Raw genomic sequence first — 17577 nt, 5'->3', positions numbered from 1 at the left:
AAATAAACCAAACCTGCCATGAGCTCATTCAAAAGCTCCAAAATTACATTGCTGGGTAGGCCATATGCAGGTGTTCATAAAAAGACTGTCTCCAACTTTTTTTACACACCAACATTTATTTAATTGGGGCTGCAAAGAACAAACATATCCCCACAGTGCCACCTGCCGGTCATTTTTTGTAACTCCATTCGTGCGTTCAACATCAACGAAAGTTGGAGGTGGTCACATACACGTGCGAAAGAAGAAAACTTTTTGTGCAGAGAGAGAATATGAGCGTGTCTGTATCACAGTGATCCACCAAACAGGTTGTAGCGAGTTGACAGCTCAGACAGGAGGCTGTAGTGGTTGTATTAACGTGGTTTTACTTTGGAAAGCACTGGCAAACATGAACTAATCACAATCAAAGGGGCACTGAAGCACCGCCAATCAATGACAGAGGTTAATGCGCTGCAAACATGACATCAGAAAATAAGACAAACAAATTGAATTTTCAGTTTTCATTTTGTGTTCAAAAAACAAACAAACAAAAAAAACCCGAGCTAACTCATTGTTTTTCTGTTTTGTGACCAAAATCAGAAATACCAAAAACAACCGTTTTTTTTGTTTCTGATTGTGTGGATTTTGCCAACAAATCAAACTAATAAAAAGTACCTTGGTCCATTATCGGAAATTTGGAGTTTTTTCACCACGGTAGAAGTCACTAAACTACTCCGCCGGCGGATTAATATTACATCACCGAGTAAAAGTGCGGTTCTACTGTCACAGCCATAGACATTGTAAAGGATTGACGCCTTGTTCCGTGCTGGAGAGTGATGCAGCGTCGCCGCAATATCGGATGGGGTATCTCGCTCTCGGATAGCGCCAGAGTCTCCGGGAGTTAACTCAGAATGAGCAACTTTGTCCGTGTTTTGCTTACAAAAACTCGAAGGAAGCTGAAGAGAGTCGACCAGTGGACCTGTCTCAGCCTTTCAATGGAAGTGACACACACTCACACACACACACACACACACACACACACACACACACACACACACACACACACACACACACACACACACACACACACACACACACACACACACACACACACACACACACCTGCGGTCTTATGTATAGTTTGTTGTTTGTAGATTAGATCTCCGCGTTAGATGACATTTGTTACTTAGATGTGCTTTTTGTGAATTAATAATTTGTGAATAAATACATTTGTTGATAAATGATGTAATCTGAGTTGAACAATTCCTAGTGATTATTGTGTTTTTATTGTGACATTTTCTGGGTTGTCTGGTTGTCAGTGCTTGAATCTCACACCTTCTCTTTTTTTTAAGCATTGTAATATTTTGGAAAGAAATATTAACAAACTTAATTCTTTCAAATGAAACTGATGGTTTGCCAATTAGTTTATTTCTGGATTCACTGGTGGTGCCTGATGATTATTAATGAATAAATAACACACTTATTCCAATTAATGTCAATACATTATTTCTAATAGTTTATTATCTTTAAGTAAATAAATTACTTCATGAATTGTTAGAGTAAATACCAGTTTACTTCAATTATTATTTTACATTGTTCAAAAATCACTTCCGATAAATCATTAATTTCAGCAATTTAATGCTAATAATCAAACGTAAATCCTAACACATTTACACAAAATAAAAAAGTATATACAAGTTTACACACACACACGCACGCACACGCACACGCACATACACACAGAACATGTAAACTCCACACAGAAAGGCCTCAGTATTTGTACCCCTTCTCGCTGTGAGGTGAGAGCTAACCACTGTCCACCCTGCAGCCGAGCGTCATCATACCATCTTCTCATGGAAAAATTAAATATCTAAGTATAAACATTGAACAGGGAAGTGTTGAATTTAATTTCAATAGTTTATTTATTCATCAGTTAACCAATTATTCCGTCAATGTTATGCCTACAGTACATTCAATTTCTTTTTGTATAACAGTGTAGACAAATCACACAAAATATAACATCCCATACAAAATCTCGACTTATCTTTTAAAAAACATTGAAACATCTGTTTTTTTCAGTCTTTTTTATTTTTGAATACTCAAGTTTTGCCTCCTCTGAGCCACATCAAACTCACTGAGAAAGAAGAAAATATCTGTTAAAATACATGTATATTATTTATTTTCATTGCAGTATTTAAAATAGCTTCACATCTAGACACAGTAATACTTTGCCGCTGAGGGAGGGATCCACAGATTTCCATCTCTCTGAGGTCTCTGCAGGTCGAACTCTTCTTCCTCCAGATGTTCTTCTAGAGGTGGAAACCTCTCTAGCTTCTTAAACCCTTCAGCTCATATTCAACAGACACTGGGTCAGTACTTCATTGCTTAGCTCAAGGGCACTCGAACACACTCTTCTCGACTACATATCATTTATATGCTCCTCATTAAAATCTATACTCTGAACTGCCACTGAAGCTGCACCGTCTCGACTTACTGTAGATTGCTACGAGACATTCCTACGATCATCCAGGTCGCTCAGTAGTACTGCCAAAAACTAGGATTAAGAGTGTTACAGAGTGTGTATCCTCAATGAATGAATGTGACAACTATCCCAGCCACTGAAAAACGACCCAAAACCTGCAAAATTACAGTATACCTGCAAGAAATTAACTGATATATGTATCCTTACATTATTGGCTGCACTTTTTCCATTTTAGTTTTTCAAATGTTACTTCAACCATCCATCCATCCATCCATCCAGTGCAGGGTTCTGGGATCTGGGTTCTGGGTTCTGGAGCCGATCCCAGCTAACTGTGTGTCCAGTTTGACATGATGAAGAAGTTAAGATGTCATGTGTTGCATCATCGGCTCAGATTAAAACTGGATGTTAAGCCCGAGTTCATGTGACGATCAGGTAAACAGCAGATAAGTTTCACAGCAAGGGCCTGTTTACGCGACAACTTCAAGTGAAAACACAAAACATTCAGTGTACATGGGTGTACATTTATAACGGTGCTCAGAGCCACTGAAAATGTTTTGAAATCCCACAACCCCATCTCTGAGGGAAAAAGGGGAAAAGGATGTTTTTTTAAACGCTGCTGCTGGTCAAGCGCACCACGGCCATAGATACTAGTAGTTGTGCACATTGCTCAGTAGATGGACAATAAGAACAATGTTTCCTCTGTGGTGTCATGACACCGAACCAATATTCTCGTGAGACTTGGTAGTTTTATTTTGACATTGTTAATGTTCAGAGCTGATTGTTCTCTGCTGCCCGTGTGTGTGGTTTCAGTACAAAAACAAACAACAGCACCAAACAGTGGCTCAACATTAAAACTACCTCGTTGTCAGTGTTTCTGCTGTTTCCGTGTAAACAGACATCGTTCTCAAAATGTTGCTCTGTAAACATGAATCTTTTCTGAAATGAAAACGATGCGTTTTCACTTGAAACGTCATGTAAACAGGGTCTTAGTAAATCAGGCCCATGGTGTGTTTTTTTCATATTGCATTTTTCCCACACCTTTAGAACCCAGGTCTGCATCAGGATCCCTCAGTTTTCTCGTGCTGGATCTCTGCAGCTCTCTGGACTGAGAGAACAGAAACAGAAACACTGGGATCGTTAATCATCACTCAATGTAAATGAATTGACTGCCAAAAGCTACTCTAGCATTGAGCTAAAGCTGTGCAAAATATAAGGGGTAGTCGCTACCCCTTTTGGTAGCAAATTGCTACTGAAAAGCTCCTGTAAGACAAACTTTACTAGTTCAATAGTTGCAGAATATGGGGATTGCGTAGGACGTAGATCAAACACGGGAACCACTTGAGGAAAGACAAAAAGGAAGGGAGCAGGCTTCGGAGGACACTTCTGGTTTGTGCAAATAGGAGACTAAGAAGTACACACACTCATTGGGAGTTATTTACAGACACTAAGCAATGCCTCGTAACACTGGCTTCACTAGATCAAATATAGTCTTCACAAGCCAAAGTAACATGCACGGTTTACTAAGGCAACTTTACTAAACTTGTGTGAAAGTCAGCTGTTAACACTGTATGGAACAAACAGCAAGGCATGTCCTTCCACAGGAGTCCGTTTGACCTCCCAGGCTCATATTTACAATGAAGGAAGAGATGAAGGAAGGCTCACCATGTGTTTGGAAGTGTGAGTAGAGGTAATGTCAGTGAACTGAGTGATGCTACTGCAATGCTTTTAGACCCTCTGTGTCACAACACACTTGGAGTTTTCATAATGTGTATTCCAATAAACCAATTAATAAAGTGCGGCATTGTTTTAAAGATGCCAGCTCATATAGAATGAGGGATAATTATCCAGATTGTGTTTACAGTGTTTGTAAATGGTCACAGCACGGCATTATGTTTGAACACTCCAATAAAGGTTTGACCAATTCCTAGCATAAATATGCGAATTGCCAGGATTTTGAATACATTTTTTTTTAAGTATTTGGAAGATTCACTTTATTTACGCTTTGGCTCCCTTTTAGCTTTAAATGCAAAACTTTCATTGTGATTTTGGCGTCCGTTTACATGACAGCGTTGCTCAGAGACGCTGAAAATGCAAGTTTTTGAAAATGCTTCAACTCTGTCACCATGGAAACAAGGGAAAATGCAACTATTTGAAAATGCTCCAACCCCTATCTTCACTTTTCTGAAACACTGCTACTGGTCATACGCATCACGACCGGGGTAAATAGTTCTTCTGCACATGCTCAGTAGACGGACAATAACAACAATGTGTAAACAGACATTGTTTTTAAAAAGATGTTGTGTGACCATGAAACCTTTCTGAAACAAATATACGAAAATGCTGAGTTTTCACTTGAAATTTTTTTGTGTAAATGTGGTCTGAGCTAGCATAGCATCCAGCATCAGTTACACAAGTGTCTGAGCTGCTCCTGTTTCATTTTTGGATTTCGCAGCTTCTCAATGAACTGTTCTTTACCACATTTTTTTTATCAATTCTTTGTAAACAGAAGCTCAGTCACTGATGTTTAGAAGTAGTTAAATAGCTACCCGGGTCTTTTGCGAACGTTACTATTTTTCCACAATGATTTAAAAATGATTTTTAAAAAAAAGTTATTTTTGGAGGACGTTGCTGAAATCTTTTCTTTTTTTTAGATACCTGAAGATTACAAGTAAAACATTCACTTTACTTATAGCTGGTGTCTGAGGCATGAACCTACTTCCCTCAGTAGTTTATCATCTGGAATCTATTTAAAACTTCAGGAGCATCACAAGCCTAAGACTGACACCAAAAACAGTGAATTCTGGGAACAAACTCCCTTGTTCAGGCTTGATTCATCACCAAAACAACCACCTGAAATACTTCAACTTCTTTGAGCTTGTTCCAGCAGAATGTGTGCAATATGTAAAAATCAGGGGCCTTTTACATATGGATGAGTAAGAATTTTCACACCTTCATTTGATTCAGCTTGTGTTCACACTTCATTTTGTGATCAAGCCGCATGTAAAAAGGCATGCAATTACAACAGCTGTTGGTTTGGGGACGCTGTCGCCCTAAACAAACTTTGACTAGAGTGGAAGTAAAGAAGAAACATGGCTCATTCATTGGTCCAGAACGAAAGCAGAAGTCCTGCTGGTGGCTAGGCTTGTTAGCTCGTGGCTAATGGGTAGTCACAAACAACACAAAGTCTTCAGACCAGAGACAAATGAGCGTCTTCCTCACTACCCAACAGCTGTTTGTTTTATGCCCAAAATGCAATGCGCTCTACGTTACATCCTCTCACTCCGCCCACTGGAAAGTCTGCAGCTATGAGAACCGAGACCGACGTTTTAAAGGGGACCAGAGTTGTTAGATAGGATCAAAGTTCAAGGCAGTGTTCACAGATCCCCAAACAAAGCAGACTTTCCCAGAAAGTCCTTGAAGTGAACTCTGGTCGGAATCAAGCAGGCAAATGTGAATGCACCCTCAGATCTGTTTTTTCCTTTAGGGGCTGACAAGAGAGTATATGTGTACAGAAGATGAATCTCTGGTGTGCAAACGTAAGTGTGTATACTGTTTATGTGTATTTCAGCTGAGGCTGGTGATGTGGTCTGAAAAGGCAGCTCCTCCATTCCACCCAGTCTTCTTCTTCTTTATGTTCGCTAGAAGATGCTCTGTCTGCGGTTCTTTCCTCGACCTGAAATCAAAGTTTGAAACAAAGCAAGTACTTGTGAGATGTCAGTATATGGCCCTTGAGTGAACGTAAAGAAATAAGTGTGTATTGGTACTGTGTAGAAGGAATGAGGTCACAGTTTTATTGATTTCCACTTTCCTCTCAAATCATCTGAGTTACGTCTGTGGTAATTTTATGTGTCAAAATAAACAAACCAAGCCTGCTGGCTGCTCTTACTAATTAGCTGAATGTCAATCTGACATTTCAACATTTCACAGGTTTTGGTCAAGACAAAAACAGAGCTGATACTTCAGTTCTGTTTTTAGATCATTAAAATCTCCTCAGTTTCCATAGAAGCTGTTCAAAGCTCTACAATTATTACAGATGGTATAAAAGAAACTATAACAAAGTACCAAATGCTCTGTGATGAAGATTCAACAGCTAGAAGCAAATTTCAACCCAATACCTACTACTGGTACCAGTATCATTGCATCCATAGTTCTAAGTGACTTGTAATGAGATGGTCTTCTTACTTAAAGGTTGGAACACTGAGCTGCGGTGACCTGGGTCCTTCTGGAGCTGAATCTCTCGAAGGGAAAACATTGATGCAGCTAAAAAAAAGAAGAAGAATAGGATGATAATGTGAAAGCCCACAGTCAGTCTTTGTACTCGTATAGCAGCATGTTTTGACAATTCAATGATTGTGTTCTCCCCCAATTGTACTGTGACCGCACAAACTCCTTGGATGAAACTGAGCCCAACACCATGGCTGGTCATTGTGTGCAATGCTAAAAAACATTTTATATAGTGACTCGAGAAAAGAAGTCACATAGAAAAGATGTTGTTTAAATTGGTGAAATTAGAAGATGAAGACGTTCTGTGAATGTTGGGCATGAATCAGTCACACAAGATGTGTTACAAGCCTATTTGTGATGCATGAGTGTCCAAATTCAGCTCTTTGTGAACACACCCAACCATCACATCAACCAGTTCTATTCAACCAGTTCAATCAGTTTAATTCAACCAGTACAGTTCAGTTCAGTTTTGTTTTAGACTGCAAGAATTCCAACATTTCATGGCACTTCCCCAAAGAAAATCCCATTAACCCACATGAGAAGCATCAGAGACAGTGAAGAGAAACTCTCTGGTGTAGGGAAGAAACCTCCAGAAGCAGACTGGTGAGACTCTCTGCTCCTCTGGTTGGGGTTAGAAGACAGAAAATCACTGACACCTGAGGTGAAGGCAGGAACCAATGGCAGTTAAGGCAACTTTGGTGAGATGGGTAATTAAGATCATACTGTTGGGGTCAGCGTTTGATCAGAATATGCAGTTATAGTGATAGGCTACCGGAAGGTTCTGAACCACCAGAGGTCATTTACATATAAACAAATTATCAAACGGGGGTAAATTATCATTTAATCATTGATAACTACTGATCACCACCAAAGTAATGGATTACTGGAATAATAGATTCCTAAGGCAATTTACCAAGTGTAAGTTGTGCAGGGCTACAAGTGTTAATTGAAGTAAATAGTCAGTTATCAAACGACAGCTGTGAGTTATAAAGGGTTACCTGACGAGAGGCACCTCCACAGGTGTCAGTTCGCTAAAGGGGTCCACAAGTGATACGACCTGTCAATAGGAGTGACTGGTAACTCCTTGATTGACAACTGTGGGTCACTGGCGTAAATTACTGAAGCGTCTGTGAACCCACAGGAGGCAACTCGCTGAAGCAACCTGGGAATAACTCAAACTGCGAGGTGTCACAAATGGCTATTTACCAATCAATGATAAACAGTACTTAATTACATGTGATGAATAAATTACGGGAAGTAATTTACGATTCAAGTTATTAATGAAACAAATCGGGGATTTATAAATCAATAATGGAAGGGAGGTTAAATTACTTCAGTGGGATGAATCACCAAAAGTGATCTACACGTAATTTAGACAAGATTGTTAATTAAACAAAATTGGTTATTTATTTATCAACAATCAGAGAAGTAATCATGAAGAAGTTGGAATTAATTAAGTAAAGTTGTGATTTACTAGTTAATACACTGAATTACTTGAATGCGCTAAACCATTGAAAAGGAAATAAAGGCAGTTAGGATTATTAATTGAATACACTTGTGATTTATTAATTAATAATAGGGATGTCCCGATCACACTTTTTTGCCCCCGATACCGATCCGATTTTTCAGAAATGAGTATCGGCCGATACCGATACTTTCCCGATCCGATACTCACATTGCTATTGCAAATATACTCAATAGTGTATTTTTGGAGCAACTAAGATGTCTGAAGCTAAAAGCACTATTGGCAGAAGCTTTGTTTACCTAGAAATTATTGTAAAACTCACTTATTGAATAAAAATTCTTCTCAGAATGACTTAAGAACTTATTTAAACTTTATTCAGTCATAACAACAACAAAAAAACCAATTACACTCTGCAGTCTTGTATCTCTTTTTATGTTAACTTAAACAACTACACCTGGATTTTGTGGCAAATAAAAACATTTTTTAAATTAAACCCAGTGAATCAGTTTGACTAACATTTAAACTATAAAAAAAAAACTACAACATAAACAGTATTCAGTAAAACCAATCAGAAGAACCCAATTCCCAATTGCCTTTAGGGGCGCTGTGACTCACCAAACACAACAAAAACGCAGAAGAAGACAGACCACATAGAAATTTAGAAGTAGACTTCTGCACATAAACCACTATATACAACTCTAGTTTTATAGGTCTATGGCCCCGCTCCGCCTGCTTCTAGCTTCTGCAGAAGCCTGGTGCGAGCTTCCTAAGTGGAAGGTCCTTGGCTGTCAGCCACACCTTTTGTCCAAGGGTGTAATCCGGAGCAGGTGAACGTTCTCAGTTGACCTGTTGTTCCATCCAGTGCAATGCTCGTAGTAACGCTGACCGGGCCTACTTCCAAATCCTCTCGACTTTTCTTATAAAGATCTGAACAGAGGGCAATTCCCATTCATGGGACAGGAACAGAGGGGGTTGGTATCCCAGGGAGCACTAAAAGGGGGACAAGCCAGAGGTGGAGTCAACGAGTGACTTGTGTGCATACTCAACACAATGAAGATGGCTGCTCCAAGCAGCAGGGTTCTCTGCAGTGGCGCATCTGAGACGGGTCTCCATCTCTTGGTTGAGTTGCTCTGTCAGGCCATTGGACTGTGGGTGGAAACCAGAAGACAGGCTCACCTTGGGTGCTAGGGCAGAGCAAAAAGCCTTCCATACCTCTGACGTGAACTGAGGGCCATGATCCGATACTATGTCCGTGGGGATGACATGCAGAAAAACCTCAGACACCAACAGATCCGCCGTCTGTGGGGAGCATGGTGAGAGCAACACAGTGCGTAGCTTTTGTAATCCGAGACCTAGGGGGATAGGTCAGAGTGAACCGGAACCGGCCAAAAAACAGAGTCCAACGGGCCAGGCTCCTGTTTAACGTCTGGGCAGAGTGGATCTTTTGGAGGTTCTTGTGATCTTTCCAAACACTGAATGAGTGCTCAGCTCCCTCCAACCAGTGCATCCACTCCTCCAGGGCTAGTTTAAATGCCAACAGCTCCTGGTTGTGAATGTAGTTGTGTTCCGCTGGTGAGAGGTATTGGGACAAGAAGGCAATTGATGGAGCTTCTTGTGAGCCGACAAGTGCTGGCAGACAACACCTCCAATCCCGGAGTCGGAGGTGTCAACCTCCACCACGAACTGGAGACTGGGATCAGGTTGGACAAGGATGGGAGCCGAGGTGAACCAATCCTTGAGGTGCTCAAAGGCCAAAGTAGCCTCATGGGTCCAGACGAAGGGCCCGGCGGTGGAAGTGAGAACAGTGAGGGGAGCTGCCATCTTACTGTAGTTGCAGATGAAGCGGTGGTGGGGGCGATGGTGGCTCAGTGGTAGAGTCGGCCGTCCAATAGCCGGAGGGTTGGCGGTTTGAATCCCACTCTATCAAACAGTCATTGTCGTTGTGTCCTTGGGCAAGGGACTTCACCCACATTGCCTCGTATGAATTGGTATGAATGGTGCATGAATGTTGGTGGTGGTCGGAGGGGCCGTTGGCGTAAAATGGCAGCCAGGCCTCTGTCAGCAGCCCCAGGGCAGCTGTGGCTACAACGTAGCTTACCATCACTGGTGGGACTGGTGTGAATGAATAATGGTCTCTGGACGTGCTTTGAGTCAGCTCGAAAAAAGCGCTATATAAATCCAAGCCATTATTATTATTATTTATTATTATGAAGTGACAGTAAAAGTACGCAAACCCAAGGAACCGTTGGAGGTGTTTGCAATTCTTAGGTTGTGGCTAGTCCTATACTGCTGTGAGCTTGACCGGATCCATTCACACTTCTCCCTGGGAGATGATGTAGCCCAAAAACGACACTATGGACTTGTGGAATTCACATTTCTCTGCCTTGCGGTACAGGTTCTTATGGAGCCATTCCATGACTTGGCGGACATGTTGGATGTGTTCCTCAGGATTGCAGGAGTTTATGAGGATGTCATCCAGGTAGATGAAAATAAAGTGGTCTATCATGTCCCTGAGAAAATCAATTATGAGGTTCTTGAAGATAGGGGGGCATTGGTGAGTCTGAAAGGCATGACTAAGTACTTGAAGTAGAGGGCTATTGAAGGCTGTCTTTCATTCATCTCCCTCATGAATCCGCACCAGATGGTATGTGTTCACAGGGCCAGAGTGGGACTCATTGTCTGCCCTGGAGTTTCATACCCCAGACCAGCCCACTTTAGATTACCACCTATTAAAATCAGGTAATCATAATCTTATATGTGAAGTCTACAATAGCGCTGTTCTGTAAAGGCTTTTAATTCAGTGCAAAAATATTTCTTCATAAGGGTTGCTTCATAATGTAAATTCAACTTAACACAAATGCACCGACATTATATCTTTTTTTTTAAATAATCTCAAATAATTGTTAAAGGATATCCAAAGCATGAAAATGAAATAAAAATATAAAATATTCGATTCAAAATATAGAATTTAAAAATGTACTTTCTTTTAAAAATATCAGTGCTTTTCAAAGAAATATGGCCAACCCTAAAACACTAATAAGCGCTTGAGCAGTGCACTGGTTTCTGCAACTTTGTTTATGACATTATCATTGTCCACAGACATGAGGATTCCTTCCTTAGTGCACATGAGCATGAATACCTCAAGTTTCTTCGGGGTCAAAGTGCTCCTGAGTCTGTTTTTAATCAAATGTACTGTTGGGAAACGTCTCATAGATTGGGAGTAATGCTTGATTGTTCACAAACTGTTACAACAGCTCACCTGTTCCTTCCATAGTTACTTGAGCTTTGGGCCTCGCCTCCATGGTTCAACCCCCATCGGACTGAGGGGGGGCTTGGCGTGCTGGAAAAGCTGTGGGGTTACTTTCTTTTTCTTTTTTTTTCTTTCCTTGAACGGATCCGCACCGCTGCGCACCCACTTGTCTCCCCTCCAGCCGTGCAGCTCCCCGTGCCAGCCAATCTGAAGCTTGCTTCTGTACCCACACAAGAAGCGCCAGGTCACTCACAGCACGTTTGGCGGACCCCCCCCCGTGTTCCACGCTGCAAAACGCAACTCAGATCTTCGTTTCCCCGGGACGCAAAAGACCTGCCCGTGGCCGCAAATCGAAGGATTTCCCCCGGCCACGGAGACACGTTTCACACCCCTGTCCAACCAAGTAAGAGGCTTTTTCTGGGAAGGATAGGTAGACTAATGTGCTATTGATATTGCTGTGTGTTTTATTTTGAACTTGTGATATTCCGGGACGCTGATCTCCTCCTCCGTTTCCAAGCAGTTTGTGCGTGCACGTAGATAGCCGTCTACCCAAATCACCGTATGCACGTACGAGCATCCAGGAGTTATCCCCCAGTTCTCAGAGACTGAGAAGGCCTGAGCAGCCGATCCAGCTTCTGTGGATAACTACCAGGCTCTTGTGTTAGCGAAATCTTGCCAGAACTGTCGTTCTCTTCTCTCCCCCCCCCCTCTCTCTCCCTCCATCACTAACCCAACTTCGCTTGCGCACCCCACGTGTCCGCCACCGCTCGTGTTATCTGATCAAGATAAGTTCACACACAGCCACATTTAGCAACCAAACTGCTATCTGGTGCCGCTGAACCACCTCCGCATGATCACCAGAGTTCTGGCTGCAGGTTCTGACATCCAGTTAGAACTCCGGCGCTCAGAACCGAGCTGACAATGCCGCTACAGTAACATTCTGCTCCGGTGAGACCGGGCTGCTCCGATGGGCATATTGTTTATCGGTCGCTAAGCAACAAAAAAATTATTTTTGAGAATTTAATAACTTTAAGTAATTACTCAATTACTTTAGGAATTGTTCACGGGTAAATGACAGTTTACTTCCATTAATAATTTTAATTTTTCATAAATTAGTTCCAGTGATTTATTACTTTCAGTAATCCATTACTTACAATGATTTAATGCTAATAACCAACCATAAATCCTAAGAAGAGCAATCCCCTCATCACCACTGGCTCTGCTTCTGCCGCTAAATCACATTTTAAAAATGGTCTAAATCCTCAGCACATATCGTATGGTTACATTGTAACCGTGAGACTATCTCTCCACCCAGTTACATATTTCATATGTATGGGGAATGACCCCCTGCTCATCAGGGTACATGGATATTTCTTTAAGACACTCCGGCTTGCCCGGTCACGCCCCACAGGTTACCCATAAAGCACCTGTGTGGGCGTGAATTCAGTGATAGTTTGATCGACACGTGTCTCCAAGCGGCCAAAAGAGCTGGAGAGATAAGCCGCTGTTCAACCGCGCAGTACGTGCCGGAGTGGGGCGGAGCGGGAGGTTACGGTATGGCAAAATGCACCCAGGCCAAAATCTGTCACGTGGTCCCACCACAGAAAGTACGGTAAAAATGTAGGCTTAATTAATTACTCAATTACTTTAGGAGTTGTTAATGAGTAAATTACCTTTTACTTCCTTTAATAATTTACATTTTTCATAAATAAATTCCAGTGATTTATTACTTTCAGTAATCTATTACTTACAGTAATTTAACGCTAATAACCAACCATAAATCCCAACACCATTTAACAGGGAAAGCTGTTAATCCGAAATACCGGTGGTATCCACAGCTCGGCGACCTCCCGATACTCGTAGCGGGTCGCTCCATTGAGCTCCTGAATCCTCTGGTCTCCTCCAAACAAAGAAACTCCTGCACCTTTTCGCTGCTCCACAGTACCCTGTTTCTGTGCATATACTGTATCTCTGTTGGTGAGCGTTTTTGTTGTGATGGGTTTTAAAAGAAATGGCGGGGTGAATGAGCCACCTTCTGACTCATTTGTGTTGTGACGCGCCGGCCAATCAGCGGCCTGCCGATATCCCATTGTCTACTTGCCTTGGCTCGCTTGGAACCACAGCCATGCAGGTACAACGAAAGTACCATGCACTAACTCGAGTAGGGTTGAGGAGAAACTAGTGGAAAAGCGCCAATAGAGTTTGTGTGAGTGTTTATATGAGCTTACTGTCAGCCAAGTCGTGTATGGTATCCCCCAGATTGGTGAAATAAGGGTGGCGTAGAGCGGTTTCAGATGAGATTCTGCTCCTGGTGTCATACTGCAGGTCCACAAAAACACATCAGAACTTCACTCATCAGGTTTGTGTGATAAGCAGACATGAATGTGTTTGTGTTTCTTACCAGCAGCAAAGCAGACAGAAGCTCAATTCCATCTAGGTCCAACCTGATGAAGACAAAGTAAACTCCATTGAGGTGATATTGCCCAGCTGATATCTTTCATTTGAGTGAGGAACCATGAGGAAACCAAAGCTTCCAGTGGAGCTGCTCGGTTCAATGTTCTTGTTGGTAGCCAACAATCGAAGCAGTGCAGAACATCTCTCTGATATACTTCACCTCCATTGAGTGACCTTGCCATTTGTAAAGTTTTCTGTATGTGACACCCTGTCTGTGTTTACCTGTTTCAACAAATTAAAGTTAAAATGTGAAAAATACAAGGAATCACAAAGATCCCTTGTATTTTTCACATTTTGACTTGATACATACGTCCTGTTGTCTTTTATTTGGTGCCATCATCAGGTCAAAATGTAAATTGTTTAATATTTTGCATCAAACTGCATTAAATTGCTCAGTTTCATGCTCAGTCACTACTTGAAGGAGAAGTGATTAATGTGTCTGTTGGTATTACCGGGGCACATGGTTGAGCAGAGCTTGAGGTCTGTATTGAGGGAAGAGGTAGGACCGAAAATCTTCATTACCGCTGATACCGGGCCACATTTCTTCTGTCGGTGTCCCTGGAAGACAAAGAAATGTCAGGACTCATTCACAGCAGCAGGTACGTTGACGCTGTGTTTTCTGTGTTAGACCCTGTTTTGAAAACGCTCCATATTATCCTGGACTTGGTAGTTTTATTTTAACAGTCATCGTAATAACAATCCAACGTGGTCGTCTGTCCACTAGAACGTCTGTGTTAACTCCCATTGTTAATGAGTAGAGCGTATTGTTCTCTGCTGCATGTGTGTGTGGTTTCATTACAAAAATAACCAACAGCACCCACTATTTTCTATTTTAATTTTAATTGTATAGCACTGTATTAAACCCCACAGGGGAAATTGCTTCCCGAATTGACCCATCGGTAGCAGCCACACAGCGCGGCGCTCAGGGGGAGCGAGGGGGGCTGAGGGTCTTGCTCAGGGACCCCCGGTGCATGTTTTTAGAAATGTGGGCAGAAACGGAAGATCCGGAGGAAATCCACTTTTCTTTTCTTTTTTTTATTTAAAATTTTATGATTTAATAGTGGTCAAACATGAAAGCGACATTGTTTAGCAGTGTTCCAGCTGTGTAACAGACATTGTTTTCAAAATGTTGCTCTAAAAAAACAAAAAAGAAAATGCAGAAATGTGTTTTGACTTGAAATGTTGTGGTGTAAATGGGGTTTCAGTCATTTCATTTAACACAGGGTTACCCAACCCTGGTCTCAGGAAGCAGGTGACCTGCACCTTCGAGGTCTTTCCCCTGTTACGCCTGATGGTTCATTGACTTTTTTTGGAGCTCATGATGATACAATTATTGAATTAACTAAGTCAAGAACATTGGCAAACACAGTGTAGCCTTTACAAAAACCTTGTTAAATGTTAAAGCTCGCTGAAAATGTGTGTGAGCCTGCATGAGGTTGAAGGGAGAGGTAATGTGTAAGTAAAGTCATTTCTTGCCATTAGCATAAGACAGGCTTCTGAGTTACATTTCACTGCCATTTTAGGTGAGAAATCATATTGCTTAATGAATCTGAAAACATACATACAAATTGCAAAAAATCATCAGATGAGAGTTATAAGCAAAAACAGACTGAACTCATCTGTTTCAATTAATTTTAAATTATCCAATCAGCTCCCAGAAAAAACAGAACCATGGCCTCCCATGCTTGACTGACCCAACCCAGTCTCACGGCAGTTTGTCAAACAGTCACGAAATGGTCACAAAATGTAATCTATTTTTTCCTGCTCCAAATGTCAGATGTTTAGCTACACCTCGACCTCAGTAACTTACTCAGGGACCTGTGAAAAGTGTAGCTTTATTGCAGCACTTGAGGAGAGGCTGAGTCAGCTTGAGGAACGCCTCCTCTCTGTCGAGCTTAGGGCTAGCCCTGTAGCTAGTAGGCTAGGTTTAGCTGGAGCGGAGCGTTCTAGCTTAGCAGCGCAGGTAGCTGCTAACTCTAGTCCCCCCTCAGCGGCCCTCGAGCAGCCGGGGGAACAGGGCGGTTGGGTGACTGTCAGGGGTAAACGTAGCAGCAAGAAGTCTACCAGACACCCCCGCTATACCCCGCAGGCCTCCGTCAGTGTCTCCAATAAGTTTGCCCCACTCAGCAGCACGCTGGCTGAGAAGGAAACGCTGGTTATTGGCTCCTCTATAGTGAGACACGTTAACCTAGGACAACCAGTGGCCACAGTTAGCTGCCTTCCCGGGGCCAGAGCAGGGGACATAGAGTCCCAGTTAAAGCTAATGACTAAGAGTAAACGGAGACTTAAACGGATTGTAATCCACTGTGGTGGAAACGACGTTCGCCTGAAGAAGTCTGAGGTCCTCAAAGCTAACGTAGAGTCAGTGTGCACATATGCGCGGACCATTTCAGACGAAGTAGTTTTCTCTGGCCCCCTCCCAAACCTCATCAGTGACGAGATGTTTAGCCGCACGTCATCTTTCAACCGCTGGCTGTCAGGGTGGTGTCCCAGTAACTCGGTAGGCTTCATTAATAATTGGAAGTCCTTCTGGGGCAAGCCTGGTCTCATTAGGAGGGACGGCATCCATCCCACGTTGGATGGAGCATACCTCTTATCTAGAAACATAGTTAAAAGCTTAGCTCCTCCATCCTGACGTACCAGAGTGGGGACCAGGCAACAGAGTCGCAGTCCTACACACCTCTCTGAGTTTCCCTCTTGGCAGTCACCAACCATAGCTAACTTAGTTAAACATCCCGTAGAGACTGTGTCTATCCCTCGGACCACCACAAGTATAAAACTATCTAAACCTAGGAAAACAACTTCTAATGACTACAAAAACTTAATCCGTATCAAGTGTGAAACTAGACAAAATCAAGACAAAAAAATTAAATGTGGTTTCCTAAACATTAGATCTTTATCATCCAAAGCTCTTCTAGTCAATGATCTGATAACCGAGCACAACATTGATCTCTTTGGATTAACAGAAACCTGTCTACGTAAAGATGAGTATGTTAGTCTAAATGAAGCCTCCCCTCCAAGTCATATTAACACTCAAATAGCTCGTGAAAGTGGTCGAGGAGGGGGCGTGGCAGCCATCTATAACTCTCAGTTACTAATTAATATTAACCCAAAATCCAACTTTAGTTCTTTTGAGAGTCTGAGCATGACCATGCGACACCCGTCAAATAAAATAGTAAATTCTGTAGAATTTGTAATTATTTATTGTCCCCCTGGACCTTATTCAACTTTTTTTAACTGAATTCTCTTAATTTTTGTCAGATCTAGCCCTGACTAAAGATAAGGTTATCATGGTAGGAGACTTCAATGTTCATGTTGACGTAGAAAATGATAGTTTCAGTGCCAGCTTTAGATCTACACTTGACTCTCTAGGTTTCTCTCAGGTAGTAGACGGCCCTACCCATAAACATCTCCACACCCTAGACCTTATTCTAACTTATGGTTTGAGTATAGAGCATCTGACCATCTCTCCTCACAATGATTTCCTGTCAGATCACTTCTTAATAACCTTTGACTTTGTTCTAAATAGTTATAACCCTCCGGCTAAAGCCGTGTTAACCAGGTCTCTCTCTGATAACATAGTAACTCAATTCAAGGAAAGAATTCCCACTGCTATAGAATCAGTACTGAATCTTCCTCACCCATATACTGTTGCTAGCTTAGACATTGAATACCTAACAAACAGTCTGACAGATATGCTAAAAACAACGCTAGACGACATAGCTC

The 17577-nt window shown here is 42.0% G+C and overlaps 1 protein-coding gene across 1 annotated transcript in view; it reads right to left on the bottom strand.

Moving 5' to 3' along the window:
- Window positions 1-4823: 4823 nt before the first annotated feature.
- The window catches only part of cdk18 (cyclin dependent kinase 18), a 133111-nt gene continuing 120357 nt past the window's right edge, over window positions 4824-17577 (bottom strand). Inside the window, exons 12-16 of the mRNA XM_080462386.1 lie at window positions 14304-14409; window positions 13799-13841; window positions 13626-13716; window positions 6641-6718; window positions 4824-6131 (exon numbers count right to left, since the gene is read on the bottom strand). Of these exons, the coding sequence (XP_080318512.1) occupies window positions 6097-6131; window positions 6641-6718; window positions 13626-13716; window positions 13799-13841; window positions 14304-14409 (353 nt within the window). The 3' untranslated portion in view covers window positions 4824-6096. The remainder of the gene's footprint in view (window positions 6132-6640; window positions 6719-13625; window positions 13717-13798; window positions 13842-14303; window positions 14410-17577) is intronic.

Source organism: Lipophrys pholis (assembly GCF_963383615.2).
Source record: "Lipophrys pholis genome assembly, chromosome: 4".
Taxonomy (NCBI): domain Eukaryota; kingdom Metazoa; phylum Chordata; class Actinopteri; order Blenniiformes; family Blenniidae; genus Lipophrys; species Lipophrys pholis.
This window is presented reverse-complemented; position numbering and strand designations above follow the sequence as displayed.